The 21,967-nt window shown below is 61.4% G+C and overlaps 2 protein-coding genes across 2 annotated transcripts in view; both read left to right on the plus strand.

Annotated features, from left to right (window-relative positions):
* ELL (elongation factor for RNA polymerase II) overlaps positions 1–14,075 on the plus strand; it is a 76,015-nt gene extending 61,940 nt beyond the window's left edge. The window contains exons 6-12 of the mRNA XM_057709609.1: positions 141–265; positions 4,852–4,948; positions 6,256–6,730; positions 10,588–10,654; positions 10,881–11,052; positions 12,149–12,193; positions 12,937–14,075. Coding sequence (XP_057565592.1) covers positions 141–265; positions 4,852–4,948; positions 6,256–6,730; positions 10,588–10,654; positions 10,881–11,052; positions 12,149–12,193; positions 12,937–13,053 — 1,098 coding nt within the window. The 3' untranslated portion in view covers positions 13,054–14,075. The remainder of the gene's footprint in view (positions 1–140; positions 266–4,851; positions 4,949–6,255; positions 6,731–10,587; positions 10,655–10,880; positions 11,053–12,148; positions 12,194–12,936) is intronic.
* Positions 14,076–18,616: 4,541 nt separating this feature from the next.
* On the plus strand, positions 18,617–21,893 carry ISYNA1 (inositol-3-phosphate synthase 1). The gene is made up of 11 exons (XM_057709610.1): positions 18,617–18,692; positions 18,799–18,927; positions 19,078–19,239; positions 19,605–19,737; positions 19,830–20,023; positions 20,243–20,392; positions 20,474–20,689; positions 20,801–20,965; positions 21,063–21,176; positions 21,250–21,467; positions 21,593–21,893. The coding sequence occupies exons 2-11, from the start codon at positions 18,808–18,810 to the stop codon at positions 21,792–21,794; spliced, it is 1,674 nt and encodes a 557-aa protein (XP_057565593.1). The 5' UTR covers positions 18,617–18,692; positions 18,799–18,807; the 3' UTR covers positions 21,795–21,893.
* Positions 21,894–21,967: the final 74 nt, after the last annotated feature.

Here is a 21,967-nt window from a genome sequence, read left to right on the forward strand (position 1 = left end):
GCTTGCAGGGGAGCTGGGGCTGAGGTGTCCTCTTTCCCCTTTCGTGTCTGTCTCCGCCTCTCCCTGTCCCACCCCCAGATGCTTTCAGGAACAGCTGTCTCTTGGGCTTCACACAAGGTGACACTGGCTCTGTCTTGCAGGTGGCCAACGTGAATGCCAAGGACGGCACGTGCACACTGAAGGACTGTGTGTACAAGGATGTGCAGAAGGACTGGCCTGGCTACTCGGAGGGGGACCAGCAGTTGCTGAAGCGGATGCTCATCCGGTAACATTGCCTCCCCAGCCCTGAGCGAGTGTCCACCTCCTGGGCCTGGGGCACATCTCATCCCAAGGTTGCTGGGGTGCCCTCATCTGGCCCCAGAGGCTGCAGGGCCTGCAAGCAGGATGGAAGGGGTCTGTAGAGATCTCCTGAGCGGCCCCCTGTGGCCTCCTGTAGGGAAAAGGCTAGCCCTTGCCAAGTGGAGTGGAGGGCGTGAGTCACGGTCCTGAACACCAGAATGCCCGGGCAGAAGTCCCCAGACCAATCCTGCTGCCTCCTCCTTCCCTTCCTACCAAGCTTCCTTCCAAAACCTGCACAACCCCACAGGCTTCTGCTGCAGGCCACCCCTTTCTTAAAAAGACCCTCTCAAGAACGCGAAGCAGAAAGAAACAAAGCACAACAAAACTCCCCACAGACACGATTAAGCGGCATTAATTAAATGTATCCCCTCTCAGGTTAATTGGGACCCGAAGTCAGGAGTGGCAACGGTGGCTCTGGGGAGACGTGGTTAAGTAGGCCCCTGTCTCAGGCAAGCAATTAATGATTTCCTTCTCAGTTGATGCCTGGCTTGGGAGCCTGGGCTGTGAAGTGCTGTTCAGAGCAGCCTGATATGCTAATTAGTCCTTAAGTGATTTCTCAGGGACTTGGAGCTATTTATGAAGGCACTTTTTTTTTTTCAAGTTTAGCTGTTTAAAGCAGTAATTGCATCTGGAAAGCAGAGCCGAGTTGGGGGCCACTCTAGGTGAACCCTGAGTTCCTCCTTGGCCCTGTGGGGCACTCACCTGCTGTCCTGGGGTCCCTGCTCCAGCTGTCTGGAGGTCTCTGGGTGCTCAGGGAGGCTGAGAGGAGACGGTCTTGGCAGAAGACGCCCCCGCCCCCTTGTCCCCTCTCTGGGGGTCCTCTGTTGCCCCAGCAGAGCACATCTCAGATAGGCACTGTCAGCTCCTGCAGGTGTTTGCACCTATCACATTTTTTGGCAAAGGGTCTAGTGTTGAAATAGTTGATTATACTCACCCGAGTGCTTTGAGGTGGCGAGGGGCACGTGGGGGGCACCTTGAGGCTGCTTCCGCCCTTCCTTCCTTCAGAGCCCTCTCATCAGGTGCCCACTGATCTCAGATCCTAAGGGCCTTGGCCTCTCAGAGCTCCTGGGAAGGGGCGTGGCTGAGGGCAAGCAGCCTGTGTTCCTAGGGACGTGGACTCTGGAGCTCAGTGCAGTGCGAGGCTCACGTTTCCTCCCTCGTGTTTGCTCTGGGCCGTCTTGGCGCTCTTCCCTCTGCATGGGCCAGCCAGGGGATCGGCCTTGCCGGAATCCTCTCGGGAAGCTGACAGCACCCGCTGCTCTTGGAAGCTTGGACTGATTGGTGTGCAGAGGTCAGGGCCAACATTCCTGATGCCCACAACCAAGTGCCCCTCTGCACAGGTGTTTTTTCTTGTTTAGGTTGCTCCGTCCCTGAAGCCCCAATTACAGCAGGTCTTGGTGCTGTGGTCTCACAGCAAGAAGGAAGAAAATAGGATCTTGGGGTGTTTCTTTTGTTACAGGCAGGGCATGGGGACTCGTGTCACCCCAGGTGCTGCAACACCTCCTTTTCCTACAGCTTGTTCTAAACTCGTACCTGAATTAAGCACGCTCCTGCTTCCAGGGTCTGCCTGGGTCCCCTGGCTTTGTGCTGTGCAGACATGCGCTCCCAGCATCGTGGCTATTTCTTTGAATGCTTCTTTTGTGCTTTTAGTCGCCATGTGTGTAACTGCCCGGGCCTGGCCTGTCCCAGGCAGAGTCTGTGGACCTCCCAGTGCAGTATGAAACCTCGACCCCACCTGGCCCTGAAATAAGTCCTGACCTGCGTGGGTCCTGGCCTCCCCTGCCCCAGGGCCTAGAGAGCCCGAGCCTCGGTCTGTCTCACACGCGTCATGCTTTCTCCAGAGTTGGTAACCTACTTGGCTGAGTTGTTACTTTCTCCGCTCAGCGTTCTCTGTCCTTCACGTCCAACCCCAGGCTCCCCCTGGTTGTCCCATGGCCTTGTATCACTTTTGAGGGATCAGGGGTTCCACCGGGAGCTGCCCCCCTCCCTTGCGGGTCCTCCTGTTCCTGGGTCTGTGATTCTGCCGTGGGGGTGGAGGGACACAGCTCTTGGAGCGTCTCTCTGAGGTGAGGGCTTTGGGAGGTCCCACTCATATCTTCACACCTGCGTGGCCGTCACACTGAATTGACAGTTGGCCGAGTCTAGTCTTCCAGATTGGAAGGCGTTTTCCCTCCACGTTGAAGGCGCGGCCCCCGGGAAGCCCCGGAGGTTCCCTTCCTGGCCCTGTGTGCATCTGTATGGCCTCAGGATGGCCTGGCAAGGGCCCCGGGCTGACGCCGGCACCTCAGCCCCTGCAGTCTGAAAACGTGCCTCGTCCTTCTTCCCGTCCTGTGCATGGCTGTGCACGGCCTCACGGTCCTCCCTTGTGCTTCCTCTGATTCTGCCGCTGGGGGCTGTGCTTCTGCACTGGTCACCCCTGTCTTCCCCGTTCCTTTTATTTCGTCTACTTTTGGGAGATTTCTTCAGCTTCTCCCATCTGTCTCTGTTTTTGCCATTGTTTCTAGTTCCCAAGGTGCAACCACCACCTCTATCTAGTTCCAAAGCATTTACCCAGAAACGAAACCCCACATTAGCAGTCACTCCCCATTCCCCCTCCCCCAGCCTCTGGCAACCACTCATCTGCTTCCTGTCTCCATGGATTTGCCAGTTCTGGACATTTCATATAAATGGGATTATGTACTATGTAGCCTTTTGTGTCTGGCTTCTTTCACTTGGTATTAGGTTTTCAAGGTTCATCCACATTATAGCAAGTGTCAGAGCTTCTTCTTCTTCTTATTACATGCAATTTAGTATTTATTTTATTTATTTTTTAAAATGTATTTATTTGGTTGTGCTGGATCTTAGTTGCGGCCGGCAGGCTTCTTAGTTGCGACATGCATGTGGGATCTAGTTCCCTGACCAGGGATCAAACCCGGGCCCCCTGCATTGGGAGCACGGAGTCTAGAGCTTCATTCTTTTTTTACGCCCAGGTAGTATTCTGTTGTGTGGGTATTTTGTTTATTCATTTATCCGTCAAAAGACACTTGGATCGTTTCCACCTTTTTGTGCTTATGAGTAGTGCTGCCATGAGCACTCACGGACCAGGACCCGAATATAGCTGACACAGATTTTCAGCTCTCTCAAATACATGCTGAGGAGTGGAACTGCTGCGCCCTGTGGTAATCCTATATTTAACTTTCTGAAGAACTGCCAAACTCTTTTTCTCAGTGGCTACGTACGTCATTTTGCATTCCCACCAGCAGTACACAATTCTAGTTTTTCTACATGCTCACCGACAGTTGTTATTTTCCATTTTTGTTTTGATTCTAGCCATCCTAGCAGGTGTGAAATGATATCTTATCGTGGTTTTGACTTATGTTTCCCTGGATGAATAATGATGTTGAGCATCTTTTCATGTGCTTATTGGCCAATTTATAACTTTTTTTTTTTTTAATTGGCTGCATTAGGTCTTTGTTGCTGCGCATGGGCCCTAGTTGCAGCGAGCGGGGGCTACTCTTCGTTGCAGTGCTTGGGCTTCTCAGTGCAGTGGCTTCTCTTGTTGCAGAGCACGGGCTCTAGGTGTGTGGGCTTGAGTGGTTGTGGCACTCAGGCTCAGTAGTTGTGGTGCCTGGGCTTAGTTGCTCCATGGCATGTGGGATCTTCCTAGACCAGGGCTCGAACCCATGTTGCCTGTCTTGGCAGGCGGATTCTTAACCACTGCACCACAAGGGAAGTCCTGACAGTTGTTTTTAAAAGTGAGGGCCGGGACTTCGCTGGTGGTCCAGTGGTAAAGAATCCGCCTGCCAATGCAGGGGACACGGGTTCGATCCCTGGTCTAGAAACTAAGATCCTACATGCTGCAGGGCAACTAAGCCCGCACGCCACAACTACTAAGCTCGCATGTCTCAACTAGAGAGCCTGTGTGCTGCAAACTACAGAGCCCACGTGCTCTGGAGCCCACGCGTGCCACAACTAGAGAAGAGAAAATGTGCACACCACAACTAGAGAGAAGCCCATGTGTCCAATGAAGATCCTGCGTGCCACAACTAAGACCCAACACAGCCAAAAAAACAAAGAAAATAAATATTTTTTTAAAATTCAAAAATAAAAAGGGAGGACCAGCACCCCTGTGACAGCAGGTCCCCTGGGGACACAGCATGAATCTTGAGTATCTGGTCAGTTTTACATGGGTCCTTGGTAATGAGAGTCTAGATGAGTGGGTGGCCATCTGACCATTCTCTGGGTGCCGAACACCAACTGGGACAGTGCTCCTAGCAGTGAGGCTGAGGCCTTGGCCACAGGGCAGCTGTGGATGAACCCAGGGTGGGATGTGCTCAGGCTGCTCTCTGCCTGCTAGGCCCTGGTGTACCCGTTGCACGCAGCCCTGCTCTTGTTCTGCTCTAGAGTCAGGCCCTCCCCTGCCCTGGGCGTGAATGGGACAGCATGGTGTCGATGCAGAGACAGGTGGGCCCGGGTGTGCCCCACAGGGCACTGCTGCGGAGCCCTCCAACCTACCCTGCTGCTCTTTTGCAGGAAGCTGTGCCAGCCACAGAGCACAGGCGGCCTCCCTGGGGACCCTGCTGCCAACAGTCCTCCAGGCGAGCATGGGAGCTCAGCCTCACCCCCTCAGGTAGGAGTGGGTGGTGGGGAGGGACGGTGGGTCTCACCAGAGCCGGTGGGCCTGACCCAACCTTGATTCTTGGGGAGCCCGTTGGGCCTTCAGCTCAGGGCTGGCAAGTGTTCTTGAATTAGTGAGCAGCTGACGGGATTGGGGGTCCCGGGCCTGGGAGCTGGGTTATGGTTCCCTAGTTTATCTGTGGGTATGTGGCTGAGGGAGGGCAGGCTGCTAGACCACATCGAGCCTCATGCTTCTCCTGTACGGTGGGCGCTGCTGCCTCCCAGGGCTGTTGTAAAGTCAGGTGTATGGCTGCAGCCCGGCCGGGGCCCAGCGGGGCCACATGAGCAGTAGCCACTGCCATGTTAGTCAGTGGTCGGGAAGGGCGTTTGGGGGCGGGGTGGGGGTGGGGGCTCTCTGCTGGGGGCTTGGTCTTTAGCAATACCCTCCTCGCTGTCGTTTGAGCTGTTTGGTGAAAGCTCTCCCCACCCACCTGTGTGCTGTGACTTGTGAGTCCCCCGTCTCCATCCCCTGCTTGGCCAGCCCCTCTTCTCCCTCCTCCTCCTCTGCCCTGGAGGCACCCAGCCCAGATCCCCGGCCCTAAAGCCTCTGTGTGCATCATCCCGTGGCTTGTGGGGCTGTCGTGGAGGACAGAGGGCCTCGTTTCACTCGCGTCCCCACTGCTTCCCTGTGGGTGCCTGGGCCTGCCCGTCTGCCGTCTCTCTCCCTTCAGCTGCTTCCCTGGGCCTGGCCTACCTGGTCCGATCTTGGCTTCGTTCCTGTGGTCTGGCCTTGCCTCACAGACCTCAATCTTCTTGTCTGTGAAATGGGAGGAGGCCCGCACCATGTCACAAGGTTGCTGCGGGGATCCAGGTAGTCAAGGGCCTGGGGGTGAAGGTCCTGGCCTATGGGGCTGCCCTGTGTCACGCAGATTTGGCCCTGTCACTCTTCCCGTTGTCCAGGGAAGATGCTGAGCACAGTGATGTTTTAGACACGTTCCCAGAGGTGGCCCTTATGGGCTGAAACTAGGTCCACTCATGACGCAGCCCCCCTTCCTCTGCTCTGGTGGCCTCTGGGCCCCCCGGAGAGCGGAGCGCCTGGGTGGGCCCCACTGAGCTCTGGGCATCCTGGGCCTGGCTGGTGTTCGCGCGCCCCCATGTGGTCAGAGCGGGCCTTGCATGTGGGCACTGGGTTTCCTCAGGGCCTGTGGTGCCAGGTCTCACTCAACTCAAGGTTGGCCTGTTGCTGCCCAGCTCCTCCCCAGGGGACACAGTAGCTCTAGGCACAGGCTCCTTGCTAAAATTGTCTCCTTTCCTTCCCAGAAACGGCCACAGGCTCCTGATTTCATCGACCCTCTGGCCAGCAAGAAACCCAGGATATCGCACTTCGCCCAGAGAGCTCAGCCTGCAGTCAATGGGAAGCTGAGTGCACCTCAAGGCCGCGAGGCCCTGCTGCCTGCCCCAGGGCCCCTGGCCGGTACGGACACCCACCTGCCCCTGCGGCTGGAGCCCCCACGGGCCCATGACCCCCTGGCTGATGTCAGCAACGACCTGGACCACAGTGGCCGGGACTGTGAGCGTGGGGAAGTGGCCGCCCCAGCCCCTACCGAGCGCCTCAGCCTGCCCCTGCTGACGGACTGTGCCCAGCCCAGCAGGCCCCACGGCAGCTCCTTGCATGGCAAGTCCAAGAAGAAATCAAAGAAGCACAAAGACAAGGAGAGGGCGGCTGAGGACAGGCACCGGGCCCGGCCGCCCGCCCAGATGCCGGGCCCCCTTGGAGCCCCACCAGTCGCCCCAGGTAGGTGCCAGGAGGCAGGGGCAGGGGCGGGGCCTCTGCAGGAGGATGTTGCCAGGAGCCTGAGCGCCGGCTTCGTGCCCACCCACCCTCACTCCACAGAGGGCCGCCCACGAGCCCCCACTTTGGCTCTCCCTGCACACGAAGCGCCTTTGCCCCTTGTGTCCTCACACCGCTTGTCTGACTGCTCTGGCGGTGTCGTTCTTGGAGCTTCCTGCAGTCCTGTGTCTGCTGGGCCAGCTCTGGGGGCCAGGGGCCTGCAGCCTGACGGAGCTGAGGCTCCCAGGAGGGGCCGTCACACCGGGAGTGGAGCGATTCCAGGGCCCAGCACTGGCTGCAGGGAGGCCCCAGACGCTGAGAAAGAGCAAGGTGGGACTGGGGCTCAGGGAGGGCAGGGAGGGGCAGGGCCTGCTTTCGGAGAGAGAGGTGGGCAGCCCCCACATCACCATGGACCTGCTGAGCAAACATGTCAGCCTGTGGAGAAAGGGTCTGGGAGGTGGGTCCAGAAGGAGGTGGGAGACTGTCTGTAGAACAGCAGGCGGTAAAGCCAGAACAAATCTTGCAGTCGCAGCCTGTGGGGAAGCTGGCAGTAAGAGACCCTCAGCAAGATGAGGGGTGCAAGGCTGGCCGGGGCCATGTGCTGAGCAGGGAAACCTTCGGGAGCTCAGGGCACTAGGGAGGCGCAGGGATGTGCTGGGGGTGGGGACATCATCCCCAGAGCCTGCCCCCTGGCCCCCCCAGTTATAGCCTCAGGCACCTGAGCTGAGCATCCCTTCTGGCTCCTGTCAGTCCCCAAAATAACTCACGAGGCTGCAAATAAGAAAACAGTTTCTTTGGGGCTCCTAAGAATTACAGTTCAGGAGACGTAGATTCAGGTGGCCACAGGAGGGTGTTCTGAGGAAGAGAAAGAGTTGGGCTTATAAAGACAAAAGGCCAGGAGTTTGTTAAAGGTTGCCTGGTGAGAATGGTTTAACTCTGATGCAAGTCAGAAAATATTTGTTTTAGGTTAGGGGTCCAATTAAGTAGACAGAGTGTCATGAGTGTTTTTAGGGTAGGGGTCTGATAAGTAGATAGGCTGTCACGAGTTTCTGGCAGGTGACGTCATTGGGTCAGAAGGTTGGATTCCTTCTGTTTGGCTGTGTTGTGTACAAGTCACACTTCCTTAATGGCCTCTTGGTTCCATTTCTAGAGAGCTCTCTTAGCAATACTGACTCCGTTGTGATTTTCTCTTCTTGCAACTTAACCTAATCAGCATGTCATAGCAACAGAGACGCTGCCACTCCAGCCACGTGGGCCATGTCCCCTGCTGCAGCTTTCCGATTATTTCCTCAGGAGGATCCCCAGCAGGGGGCATTCCTGGATGGGATGGAGCCACTTCTCCTTAAGGCTTTTAAATTTGTCCCTCAACCGTCCTCCAGAAAGGCCATGCCAGCCCCTCCCTCTGTGGCTGGAGGGCAGATCCCAGAAGTGCAGGGTCCGTCTGTTGGGTCCAGTGAGGGCGGACATTGCAGTTCCGACAGTCCTCTGGGATCCCTCAGCGCTGCTGCATGCTCGGCTTTCAGCCCCTGTGGGCGGGCCTCAGGGGAGAAGGCGGCCTGGTTCCATGAGCGCACACCGTCTGATCTGGGTCCTGCCCAGGGAGACAGGCCCTGAGCAGCCAGGCAGCGCGTTCTGTCCCAGATGGCGGAAGCGAGATCCCGTGTGCTTCCGGCAGGGCCTTGGGTAGGAGGACTGTGGGGCCGGGCATCCGCTGGGGCCAAGAAGATGCTGCCCAGCAGGCTGGCCCCACAGGCAGGGCTCAGATGGCTTTGGATCCTACCCGGCATGCATCAGCCCCAGGCAGCTCATCCCCAGGCCGAGGTGAGAACGTGAGGTTTGGGATCAGGCAAACCAGGGAGTGGAGGCCCCAAGGAAACGGCAAGGGACAACTGAGGCACCAGGAGCTGGGTCTGGTGCCAGGTGATCCACCTTAACTGGCCTTGCCCACCCCTCCTTGCAAGCTCCCACCACACCCCCACCCCCACGCTGCTGTGGCTCCTTCCCCGCTGGGGGTATGTGCAGGCAGGAGCTCCCCCCGCCCCCGCCCCCTTTACTAACAGCATGGTGCTCTGAACGCTCCCCCAGCCTCCCGGGAGAGGGTTCCAGGTCAGCGTCCGAGGACGCGTCCTCACCCTTGTGTCCTGTGGGGTGGAGGGATGGGCATCCGTGTAGCCCACCCTTCTGCGTGATGCTGTCCGCCTAGTCTGGCCCTGCTGTCCCAGCCCTGCCTGTGATCGCCTCTGACCTTGACACGTGTGGCGGCCTCCACCTGTCGGGCAGGTGGCTCAGCTCAGCCTACCCGTGGCCCTCCCTCTCGAGGCCCCCCTCGGGCCACCTTCGTCCCCCAGTGCTGCAGGCCCACTCCTGCCCCCAGCTCTTACTCAGGCTGTGGACCCCTGCTGTGGCCGAAGGGTGCTTTCCTGGGCAGGCCAGCGTGCTGGGTAGGGGCCTTGGGCTCAGCCAGGCCAAGCCCAGGCCCACTGACCCCTGTGTGGAAACTGGGGCACCCTCTCTCATTGGCACTCGGACCTGGGTCCTGCAGGGTGAACTTGCAGACGTGTCCTTGCGCTGCGAGCCCTGGGGAGGCACAGAAGCTAGTGGAGGGGATACGTGGGGGTGGGAACCAGCTCGGCCAGTGTGGGGCAGCCGAGTGACAGCCTCACGCAGCCAGTGCCGGAGCGGGAGCGGGACCACAGAGGTTCGCCACAGGCCAGACCCCAGTGGTGTCTTGGGTGCCAGGTCGATCTGACCCTAAGCCTCAAGGCGAAACACCCCAGGAGGCCTGTCATGCATGGGGTGTGGGTGGTGGGAGTGTAGACGAAACCCTCACGTATGTGCCTGTTGGGCTGCATCTTGGGGAGGCCACAGCCTCTTCAAAGACGACATCCGGATGGGGGCAGTGGGTGGGCTCCATCCATGGGTGGGAGTCCTTGCTCTGAAGTATAAAAACCACACGAGGGCTCAGCAAACTGCTTTCCTCTGAAAGAGGCACAAAAATATGCACTCAGGATATGCTGCAAAGTGATAAAATTGCTTCTATGTTGGGGGAAGAAAAGGCCATCTAGAAGAATTCCCCAGGGGAAAAGGACAGGACTGTGGCTTTGGCTGACTGCAGCCCAGGCAGGCCTCGAGCACTGTGGACAGTCTTGTGTCACAGCCCCTGGGTACTTAAGCCTGCCGCGCAGCCCTGTTCCGGGGCTGCTGCCCTGACCCTGCCGCCCCATCTCTGGCGGGAAGAGCAGGAGGATGGGGGCGGTGGGCCGCTCAGAGTGGGGACCAGAGCCTGCGGGGCCTGCGGCTCCGCCCGCGGGGAGAGGCATGGGCAGGAGCCAGGGCTTTCCCTGGTGGCCAGCTGCCTCTGTCCTGCGGAGCAGGAGACCGGGATGCCCCCGGGGCTTGACCGGCCCGGGGTCACTGGTTTTCAGCTGAGCGGTCTTTTACCCGAGTCAGTGGCGGCAGCAGAGGCTCTGGACGAGTGGCCCGGGCTCTGGCCCTGCAACGAACCTGTGCTTTCGGCCGCTCACTGAAAACCCACCCACGATGCCATCTCTGCTTTGGGGACACACACCATGCTGGCTCGCCACTTCCCCCCATGGGCGAGGGCACTCCCGGTTCCAGCTGGACCCCCGGGGTGGCCAGACAGCGCTTGCCCAGCGCTCACGCCTCCTTTGCCGGTCCTGGCTCTCACTGTGTGGCCTCAGCAATCCTCTCCACGCAGCCTCCCCTCCAGGGACTTCAGACAACAAGGCGTCAGCCTTCTGCAGGTCTGGCCGTGCACACACGAGGCGTGGACTCAGGAGACATGCGTTTGCTCTCTGTAGGTTTAAACGGGACGTGCAGCAGTTCAAGCGTTCCCACGTCGACCTCGGAGACGCCCGACTACTTGCTGTGAGTACTTCCCGTGCCGGCTGCTCCCCTCCCCGCCCCGCCCCTGCCCTGCAGGTTAGCAGGAGCAGAGCTGACCCCATGGCCGTGTGTATGAATTCCTGACGGCCTGGTCTGTTCGGAGTCGGGGTTGCTTCCTGGGTGGGTCCGGCCTCACAGCTGTGGGCACTTCCAGGCTCTGTGCTGCTGCCCCCTGAGCCCCTCCGGCCCCTCTCTCCCGTCTCCCCAGAAAATACGCGACCATCTCCTCCTCGGAGCAGCGCCAGAGCTACAAGAACGACTTCAATGCCGAATATAGCGAGTACCGAGACCTGCACGCCCGCATCGAGCAGATCACGCGGCGCTTCACGCAGCTTGATGCCCAGCTCCGGCAGCTCTCCCAGGGCTCTGAGGAGTATGAGGTAGAGCCCCTGCCCACGCATCCGCCGGCTCTGCCTGGTGCTGGAGGGCATCCTTAGACACGTTCCCTTGTATCCTGGGCTGAGGGCCCTGCCAGCCCCTCTTTCCCACTCCGAGTGCTTTAGGCCTGCCCCTGGAGCTCAGCCTCCTCAGCAGGGAGGCCAGTCGTGACCGACTCCGTAGGTGGGAGGTGACCTGTGGGGGTGCACGTTCTGAGCAGCGGAGGCAGCCTGGGAACAGTGGGCTGGGGTACATGCGTCCCCACCTCTGAGAGCGCCCGGGGTCCTCCCTGCAGCCCGTTACGACGCCACAGGAGAATCCTCAGCTCCCCAGCCGGGAGGGGCTGGGCAGGCCACACGCCACGGCCCATCAGAGCTGTCACAGCCACCGTGGGAGATGGGAGGGGAGGGAGGGTCCCTGGGGTCCCCCCACCCCTCCTCTGGCCTAGGGCACATGGGTCCCCCAAGCCATCCCACGTGGGAGCTCACTGCAGGGGGCTTGGTCACCAGCCCTGGGACACCAGCCTCCTCCTTGTGCCGCCTTTCGCAGCTGGTTACCTGACTGCAGGATCAGCCCTGATTAATCACGGTGTTGGGGTCTGTGTCCCCTGGTGGAGGCCCCTTTGGTTTCCAGAGGAGAAGGCTTGTGGTTGGAGGAGCAGTGGGGGTTCTGAACGTCTGGGACAGACAAGCCCCCAGGGAATCCTTGTCCTCCCTCCTCCCTGCAGCCCCCACAGGAACACTCCCTAGGTGGTCGGGGGGCCTCTGCGCTTGGCCTTGAACAGGGCACAGCCCAGTTGGGTGCGAGGGAAGGAGCCCGTCCCACCTGCTCGTGGCCTCCTCCCGCCGCGTGGCCTCTGGCTTGTCCCTGAGGCTGGGCCTCTGGCCCGGCTTCCTCCCCCACCTCCTGCCCTGCTTATCCCCCAGCCTGCCCCTGCCCCTCCTCTGTACTCCCTCACGCCATCACGCCACGCTGAGGCCATTGTCCCCAAGCCTGCAGTGACCTTGCAGGCTACAGGTTATCAGGGAGAAGGGGCCACTCAGTTGGGGTGTCCTGCAGGTGATGGATTGTTCACTTTTTCTTTTTTTTTTCCTCCAGACTACTCGTGGGCAGATTTTACAGGAGTATCGAAAAATCAAAAAGGTGAGTCTCCATCCCATTGGAGTGGGGGTAGGGTGGGGTAGGGCCAGAAGAAGCTGTTTCAAGGCGAGGGGTCCCAAAGTCTGGGAGGGGAGGGAGGGAGGGCCTTGCTGGGCTGGTCTCAGGCCCGTAGAGTAGCCCCTGCCCCTGTTTACAGCTGCAGAACTGAGCCTGTCCTGTGAGCTTCGCCACAGCACCTCACCAGGCACCCCTGCACCTCCCACCCCAGCTTTCCCACTCTTTGACGGGTATAGCCAGGCCTGTTCCAACTCCCTCCGAGGTCCAGAGGAGGAACCAAAGTTCCCTGCCCCCATCCTGGCCCCGTCTGAGTCCGCAGCTGCCAGAGTCTGGGAGGAATGCCCAGCCTCCTGGGCTCAGGCCGTCTCCTCAGGGAGCACCGAGCCCCCAGCCTTGGGCTCCCTGACAGTCTCCTGTGATGTGGTTCCACGACAGCAGTGCTCGTTGCTCAGGGCCGCGCGTGCTGGGGCGGTTCCCTGCCAGCCGGGCCCCCGCCCAGCATGGAAGCTTCATGACCTGTCTTGCCTCAGCCTCTCACCCTGGCCGTGACCGTTTCCCAGGGTGGAGTCCAGGGGCAGAGCAGGGGTCCCTGTCATGGCAGGGAGGGCTCTGGTCTGCGAGCAGGGCAAGTGGGAACCCGGGGCAGCCAAGCAGGACAGCTGGAGGTCGGGGTGGGCGCTCAGCCTTGGCCGTATGGATGAGGCTCACCCCCGGCTGCTCTCTTACAGACCAACACCAACTACAGCCAGGAGAAGCACCGCTGCGAGTACCTGCACAGCAAGCTGGCCCACATCAAGAGGCTCATCGCTGAGTACGACCAGCGGCAGCTGCAGGCCTGGCCTTAGCCCGCGGCTGCAGGGCAGGAGGTCCCGCTCGGCCAGCCAGGCCAGCTCGCGTCACCGGGCTGACCGTTCTGGATGGCGGGGGAGCTGGGGGCAAGGGGGCGCTAAAGACAAGGGAAGGAGATTTATTTAAAACAATAAACGTGAGGAAGACGCAGTCATCTGAGCCAGCAACGCCGGCTTTCAGGGGAACCCCTGCAGCCCTGGCGCCCACAGGTCACACAGACCCGGTGGGCGTCCAGCTCCCCCGGGGCCCCACACACCTCCTGAGCAGCCCCCCACCCTGGACGGGCTGCGCAAGAAGCCCGCCTCCTCGCCAGTCGCCCCGCCCAGAGGGGCTTCGGCTTCCTGTCAGTGAAAGACTCCAAGGCCGGCCTGCCTGCCTTTTCTAGTTTTATACAGAGACAGCCACTTTTAGCTACTGCTTGTGAGACTTGAGTCTATTTTTATACGAAAGAGAAAGCATCTTTTTTCTAAACCTGTGCCTCCCCTCCTTGGACGCGCAGGGTCTAGACGCTGCCCTGTGTCCTTTCTACAGTATTACCGATGCTCGGGAAGTTCCGCGTTGTTTCTGCGAGCTCCGGGGCTCCCAGGAGAGACCCGTGGGGGGCGGGTGGGGGGCCTGTCCCACACCGGTCCCTCACACACAGCATCTCCCTCGGCTAAGGGGGCGGGCAGGGCACGGCGACCCCCGCGGCTCTATTTGGAAAACTGCAGCTGGCCCGGGAGCAGCTGCTGGGAGCCGCCAGGCCCGCCCTGCTCTTCCAGGCCCTCAGCTGTCGGTCACTGGAGTCCTGTGCTTGTAGCCCGCGCTCTGCAGCAACAGTGTCGGATTTTATTTTACTGTCTTCTCAAGTCCCCCCTTCGCTGCTGCTCTTCATTTCGCACTGTTGAGACCAAGGTGGTCTCCATGCTGTCGACCTCGCTCCGCCCCTCAGCCCACGTGTGGGTCCTGGGGTCGTCTTTGCAGAGCCACCACGGGGTTTGCACTCAGGGAGGGGCTGGGGGTCGATGGAGCCAGGGGCGGGGGGGGGTGGGGGGGCAGCCCAAGAGTGAGCTCAGAAAAGGCGCCTGATCCACCCGTTCAGGGGGTGCTGGCCCGAGGACACCCCAGTTGCTGCTTAGTCACTGTGCCTAGTCTCATGTCCCCCAGAGCGTCAGGGGGCGTGCATGCGTGCGTGCGTGTGTGAGTGAGTGAGTGAGGGGCCCCGCCAGGGCATGGTGGTGTCTACAGCGAGCGTTCACGTGGATTCAGAGCCACGTTCAGCCAAGCCACGACTGGGGAAGGCCGTGGAGGGGGTTGCCACCCACAGCCCAGGGGTCACGGGGCAGGACGGGGCGGGGGGGGGGGGGGTGGTTGCTGCCAGGAACGATAGTGAGGCAGGGAGAGCGGAAACGCTCCCAGAGACACGTCTGATTTTCTAAGCTGTGGGGGTGTCTCCTAACGGCTTCCCAAAGAGCAGGTGCGCCTGCCGCGTGCCCACCCCACCCCAAAGTCTCTCTGGGACCTCTGGGGTGCCCGGAGCACCGAGGATGCCGATCCTTTATGTTTCAGTAGCTGTCGTTCTGTTTTTCATTTGGGATGGAGAGGGGGAAGGGCTGAGCAGACCCTGGGACCCCAGGTGTCGCCGACAGCCGTCTTGTACTCGGCCTGCACCTGCGGACTCAGGTGAACCGGGATCATTCGAGGAGGCCCCACCCTGGAGGGCCGACCTGCCCTCTGCCCTGGGATCCAGTTCAAGGGACTCTGCTGAATTTCCTCCTCCTTGTTGTGTTTTGTTGTTTATTTTCTCCTCTTAAGGAATTATGAAGCTAAGAAAAGTCTTGTGCTTTGGGGGTTGATGGACAAAAGTTCTGATTAAATATGGTCTAACTTATTGATACTGTGGGGGGTTTTTTTGTTTTCTTTTTTGTTTTGTTTTTCCTTTTCATATTGTACTGTGGAGAAAAAAACTATTTTGAGCCATGGAGTTGGTGTTTACAAGAACTTTTCACTTTTGCCAAAATGTTACAATTGAAAGGCACCTGCATCTTCAGTTTCCTAATATTTTCTTAAAAGATCTAGTGTCCTTTTTGTACACTAAACAGGTGAATGCTGAGTTTTTCAACCTACAATAAATTTCACTGAACTGAACCTGTTAGCCCAAGCTGGGAGTGTATGTGTCGTTCCCCGGGGGTTGGGGGCGGCTCCATGTTGGGGTGGGCTGGGGTCAGGAGGCAACCTGGCCATGCGGCGACCGTGGGGATGGGTGGGGCACAGGCTGGTACTGGGCAGAGAACGCATCCTGGGCAGCCTGCCAGAGCCACTGCCCAGGAATGAAGCCGGCAGGTGGAGGGCTGACCTGAGGCGGAGGGCCCTGCAGGTGCCAGGGCAGGAGGCCAGGCAGTCTGGTCATAGGTAAGTAAATGTCAGAGACGGAGGCGGAGGCAGTGGGGAGACATGGCTGGTGTGTGAGCAGGGCAGTGCCCCCGTGGCGTGGACAGGGTGGGCTGAGCCAAGCAGGGGGACCCCTGGGCTTCCCACAGGGCCAAAGCCCCCAGTAGTAGGGCCACCTGGGGCAAAGGGAATGCCCTTGTTTAGGGTAACGAGCCGTGACTGACTGATGAAAACAGCAGTGAGTAACAGCGCTGCTTGGGTTATTCCTCCCAGGCTGCATGCTGGGTTGGGGGGGGTCACCTTGCCCCCCACCATGGGAACAGGGACTCCGAGGCCCAGTGGAGCCCCACAGGTTCAGGACACGAGCCGGGTGGCCATCCTTGCCCCTTGTTGTAGGTGAGGAGTGGAAGGCAGGGGGCAGGTTCTACCTTCCAAGGACATGGGGTGGGGGGGGGATGTTTATTTTAGGAAGGAAAAACAGACAAAGAATAAGACCAGGATTAAAGGGGTCCAGGGGTCAGGGACTGTGGGCCTTAGCCTCTCTGGTGGCCCTGCTGGCCAGTGGCCTTGGCCTGAGTTCTGAGGCGGCCCAGGAATCTCAGAGGTGCGGGAGGGGAGGTTGGGCAGGCCCTGCAGGGCAGAATGTACCCTACTCCCCAGGCGGTGGCCTGGCCACGCCGTTCTAAGGGGATAACATCTCTGTCCCCACACCCCCGGGCCCAGGGCCACCCCCTGCCTCCTTCAGCCTCTCACGCCTCAGCCTTGCCTTGCCCACCTGCCTCCCCCAGCCTTCCACCAGCCTCCCCCACAAGCCCCACGCTGCCCCAAGACACCGTGGCCACAGACGTTTCACTGACCACCCTTCGGGAGCCGAAGACACCCAAGTCCAGTCCCCCAGGGGCCCAGAAGAGTCTTGCCACCCTCACAACCTGCACCGTAGCCAAGGAGCTTGGGGGTGCCCACCGGCCCCTGCCACTTGCTGGACAACATTCTTCTGCCAACACCTGCAACCCCTCCTGTGCACCGGGCTCCATCCGGGCGCTGGCACTCAGCAGTGACCTCGACAGCTCTGCCCTTGCCCTCGGAAGCCTGCGGTCTGGTGGGATCAGGGTTCCCACAGCTCACTGCTCACCCCCAGGTGGCACACTCACCCCGTGTCACACACCCAGGCGGTCCCTGCCATCACCTTACAGCACCAACTGATTGCCTGGAATCAAAGCAGCCACGTCCCTCCCAGGTGCCCCAACACTGCCCCTCCAAGGGGCCTGCCTGGGCCCACTCTGCCCCCACCACCCTCCTGCCAGCACCTCCCCAAACTGCACTGTGAATGCTGGGGTTCCCCAGGGCTGGGTCTTTGGGGACCTTTCTGTACACATTCCTGTGATGTTGCATGTGGCCTGGAGGTGCAGGCTCCTGAAGATTCTCCAACACCAACTGGAGGTCCAACAATTCCATTCCCAGGTCTGGCATCAGACCCCGCAGGTTAAGGGGCTCAGGCCCCCACTTCAGACACCAGCCACAAGTCCCTGGCCACCCATACTTCGGACCAACCCGCTATAAATCAGGGGTTCCCTCCCGCCCCCTCAGAGAGTTAGTAAGTTGCTAGAATGGCTCACAGTGCTGCGGCAAACACTTCAACAGCTGGATGGAGGAGACATGGAGAGCAGGGTGTGGGGAACCGTACGGGGCTGCCATGACTTCTCCAGGTGTGGCACCTCCACGTGTTCACCCGAATCCCATTGTTTAGGGGCTTTTACCAAAGTTCCGTTACATAGGCATGAAGCAGTAAATCACTGCTTGGTGAGCTTTTTGTTTCTCTAATTTTTGGCCACACCGCGTGGCAAGGAGGATCTTATTCACCAACCAGGGATCGAACCTGTGGCCCCTGCAGTGGAAGCGCAGAATCCTAACCACTGGACCACCAGGGAAGTCCCTGGCCATTGGTGATCGAACTCAATCTCCAGCCAGGAACTGGGGGCAAAACCCAAATATTTATTATACTGAATTCCCTGTCCCCAGCCCTGAGGGTCTGCCCTGGTCCCCAAACTGCTCCCCTCCCCATCACACCCAGCCCCTTTTCATCTGCCCCTGAAACCAGTCCCCCAGGTTTTTGCCTGGACAGCTCTTCATGTCTTTGATGAGATGTCTTCATATCTCAAGACCCCTTCCAGCAGCCACCTCCTCCAGGCAGTCTGCCCTGCCCACCCCTGCCTCTTAGGTCCCTCTGGTTGGGAGTGCCCCAGTCCACTTCTGATTTCCCTGCACTGGAGCCCTTTGAGGGCAAAGCCTGGACTAGAGTCTTAGAGCCCCCACTCCCCAAGGCCAGGCTCTGACCATGTTTCCTGCAAACGTTCCCAACGATCCACCTTTTGGGCCAGCTCCAGTGGTGGAAACTTTCCAGCCGGAGGAGGCCGCTTGTTTTGGAAAGTTCCTGGGGGAGCCGCCCCCGCCCGCCTGCCGGGTTCCCACGCTCCTTTATCACTGGACGCTTCGAGGGGCTCAGTGCTGTGCAGGCCCAGCTCCTCCCCAGCTGGCCGCCTCTGCCCGGCCCATCCCCTTCCCTCCCTTCCCCACAGAACAGTCTCTCCCCCTGCCCCCACTGCAGCCCGGCCCTATCAAGCCCTCCTGCTATAGGTGGGGACACCGAGGACTCGAGGAGGACTCGCAGCCACCCCTCCGCTCCATGCGAGCCCTGTGGGGGGTGGAGTGCCTGGTGGGCGCTGCTGTTCAGGAATGGGGAGACAGAGGCAGCCTGGGCGGGAGGAGTGTCTCGCTGTGAAATGCGAATCCTGGCTTAGTCTTCTGCCTCAGTGTCCCCTGCCTCAGTTTCCCCAGAGACGCACTCCCCCCTCACCCCCACCCCATCCCGCAAAGAACGAGCTTTCTAGCCTAGCTCCACCTCCTGCCTTGTGGCTGGGGCCGGGCGCTCACTGACAGCCTTCAAGTCCTCTTTTGTAAAATGGGGATAACGGCCGCGGGCCCTGAGTGAATCCCGAGCGCCGAGCTAGGGCCGGGGGTCTGCGGCCCACGTGATTGCCCGGCCGGCCGGGGACCAGACAGCCGCGGAGGCTCGGGGCAGAAGGGCTTCGAACCCGAGCCCAAGGCCGGTGCGCGCCCTCCCCCCGCCCCCTCCCCGCGAGCGCCCCTCCTCCCCGGCGCGGGCGGAGCGAGGGGCGGGGCGGGGGTAGGGCCGCGGCTCTTTTCTCTGGAGTTCGCGCGCCCGGAGCCTTAGCCGTCCGCCGCTGTCCCAGCCGACTTCGCGCCGGTGAGTGCCGCCGCGGGAGGGGTGCAGGCTCCCCGGGGACCGAAGTCGGCTCGGCCCGGCCGGTTCTCGGGTCCCCGCTGACCTCCTGCCAACCCCGCGCCCCCAGCTCGTCGCGATGGAGGCCGCAACCGAGTTCGTGGTCGAGAGCCCCGACGTGGTCTACAGCCCCGAGGCCATCGAGGCGCAGTACGAGTACCGGACGACGTGCGTCAGCCGCGAAGGCGGCGTCCTCCAGGTAGGCGAGGGGCCGACCGGGCGGGCCGTGGGGCTGGAGGAACCGGGGAGCCGGGAGGGAGCGGGAATTGGCCAGCGTCTGCGCCTCCCGCCCTGCGGTGCGCGGGGAGGGGCCTGCGGTCCCTCGGCTCACCGCGCTGCCTGCTCCCAGGTGCGCCCCACGTCCACTCGCTTCACCTTCCGGACCGCCCGGCAGGTGCCCCGGCTCGGGGTCATGCTCGTCGGCTGGGGCGGGAACAACGGCTCCACGCTGACTGCTGCCGTGCTGGCCAACCGACTGCGCCTGTCCTGGCCCACGCGCACGGGCCGCAAGGTGGGGGGTCGGCCGAGGCTCGGTCAGGCAGAGGGCTTCGCAGGAATCCGTGCGGAGGGGGAGGGGCTCTACGGAGGAGTGGGCCCACAGGGGGCGGGGTTTCCAGCCGCCGGCGGGCTCCGGGGAGGGGCTTCCGCGAGGAGGCGGGGACTCCTCTGGGGTCTTGCGGGGGCGGAGCCTGAAGTGTGGGCGGGCTTCGGGGTGGGACCTCCGGAGGGGAGCGGCTTCCGCCCAGGCTTGGAGCGCCGAGGGGCGGTGCCCCAAAGTAGGGCGGGGCTTGAGGGTGCCGGATGGGGCCCCGGTCAGCTCCTGGCCCTCCCCACGCCACGCCCACCCTACCCTCAGCCCCCTCTGCCCCTCTCCAGGAGGCCAACTACTACGGCTCGCTGACGCAGGCGGGCACCGTTAGCCTGGGCCTGGACGCCGAGGGCCAGGAGGTGTTCGTGCCCTTCAGCTCGCTGCTGCCCATGGTGTCGCCCGACGACCTCGTGTTCGACGGTGGGCGGGGCCCTGGGCCGGGGGTGGGGTGGGAGGCGGGGCCTAGAGGGGCCCAGGATTGGGGCCGGGCCGAGCTTGAGGGTCCCCCCCAGGCTGGGACATATCGTCGCTGAACCTGGCGGAGGCGATGCGGCGCGCGCAGGTACTGGATTGGGGGCTGCAGGAGCAACTGTGGCCGCACATGGAGGCCCTGCGCCCGCGGCCCTCCGTCTACATCCCTGAGTTCATCGCAGCTAACCAGAGCGCGCGCGCCGACAACGTAATCCCGGGCACGCGCGCGCAGCAGGTGCAACCCCTCCCCGCGCCCCTTCTCCCCTGCCACTTGTTCTCCCCCGCCATTTGCCCTCCCCCACCGCCACCACCTGTTATCCCTCTTTTTGTCACCATGCTCCCATCCCGAGGGTCCAGATCCTACTTTGCACTTGGGTAACTGAGTAGCCCAGGCCTCCACAGGTCAGCGGAGCCTGTACAACCTCCCCCCACCTTCTCCTCCCCCCCGCCCTAGCTGGAGCAGATCCGTAAGGACATCCGCGACTTCCGATCCAGTGCCGGGCTGGATAAAGTCATCGTGTTGTGGACAGCGAACACGGAGCGCTTCTGCGAAGTGGTCCCGGGCCTCAATGACACCGCTGAGAACCTGCTGCGCACCATCCAGGTGGGCGCGCCCAGGGGTGGAGTGGGGTCAGGGCCAGCCCCCAAGGACTTCTCTGTGCTGACTGTTCGCCTCTGCCCACAGCTGGGCCTGGAAGTGTCGCCCTCCACGCTCTTTGCCGTGGCCAGCATCCTGGAGGGCTGCGCCTTCCTCAATGGGTCCCCACAGAACACGCTGGTGCCTGGTGCTCTCGAGCTCGCGTGGCAGCGCCGTGTCTTTGTGGGTGGCGACGACTTCAAGTCGGGGCAGACCAAGGTCAAGTCCGTGCTCGTGGACTTCCTTATTGGTTCTGGCCTCAAGGTGTGTGGGTCTGGGGGGCTGCTCAGCTCAGGATGGGGGGCCTGGACCCCCGAAGGGTGGGCTTGTGCGCTACGGGGCCTGCAGCCGCCGCGGGTCTCCTTGTCCCCCCAGACCATGTCCATCGTGAGCTACAACCACCTGGGCAACAACGACGGGCAGAACCTGTCGGCACCGCCACAGTTCCGCTCCAAGGAGGTGTCCAAGAGCAGCGTGGTGGACGACATGGTGCACAGCAACCCAGTGCTCTACTCGCCGGGCGAAGAGCCCGACCACTGCGTGCGTGGGGCGCAGGCGCGGTGGGGAGTGGGGAGGGGGGTGGGGTGCTCCCCACAGAGAAGGGCAGGGACCCGTGTGACCTCGTGCTGCCCCCCAGGTGGTCATCAAGTACGTGCCATACGTGGGCGACAGCAAGCGTGCCCTGGATGAGTACACATCGGAGCTGATGCTGGGCGGTACCAACACGCTGGTGCTGCACAACACGTGCGAGGTGCGGGACACGAGGGGGCAGGAGTGGGGCTGCCCACCAGCCCAGCCCACCTCCTGACCCGCTGGCCCCGCAGGACTCGCTCCTGGCCGCACCCATCATGCTGGACCTGGCCCTGCTGACTGAACTGTGCCAGCGCGTGCGCTTCTGCACTGACGTCGACCCGGAGCCGCAGAGCTTCCACCCGGTGCTGTCGCTGCTCGGCTTCCTCTTCAAGGCGCCGCTGGCGCCGCCAGGCAGCCCGGTGGTCAATGCGCTCTTCCGCCAGCGCAGCTGCATCGAGAACATCCTCAGGTGTGCCCTGACGTTGGGGGTCCCCATCCACGGCCCGCATGGCCACCGGCGGGGCTGTGCGCAGGGCCTAGGGACTGCAGGGCAGTCTCAGGGTCTGGCCCCGCTGAGCCCTGACCATCCCCCAGGGCCTGCGTGGGCCTCCCGCCGCAGAACCACATGCTTCTGGAGCACAAGATGGAGCGCCCTGGCCTCAAGCGAGTTGGGCTTGTGGCCACCACCTGCCCCGTACCTTGCAAGAAAGGATCCGCGCCGACCGCCCCCAATGGCTGTGCTGGTGACGCCAATGGGCACCCGCAGGCTGAGGCGCCCCAGATGCCCACCACCTAAGGCCATGGCTGAACAGCTCCCCTGTAACTCCTGCCCCCGCTGCTCCTCAGGACCCGACCTTTCCAGACCCCCTGAAGACAATAAAGCCAGTGCCACCATGAACCACACCTGTGGATTCTTGACGCCTGCGACCTAATAATCCTAACTGCCCCCAACTCCAGCCCCATCTCCAG

The sequence above is a fragment of the Hippopotamus amphibius genome, chromosome 15 (assembly GCF_030028045.1).
Source record: "Hippopotamus amphibius kiboko isolate mHipAmp2 chromosome 15, mHipAmp2.hap2, whole genome shotgun sequence".
Lineage (NCBI taxonomy): Eukaryota > Metazoa > Chordata > Mammalia > Artiodactyla > Hippopotamidae > Hippopotamus > Hippopotamus amphibius.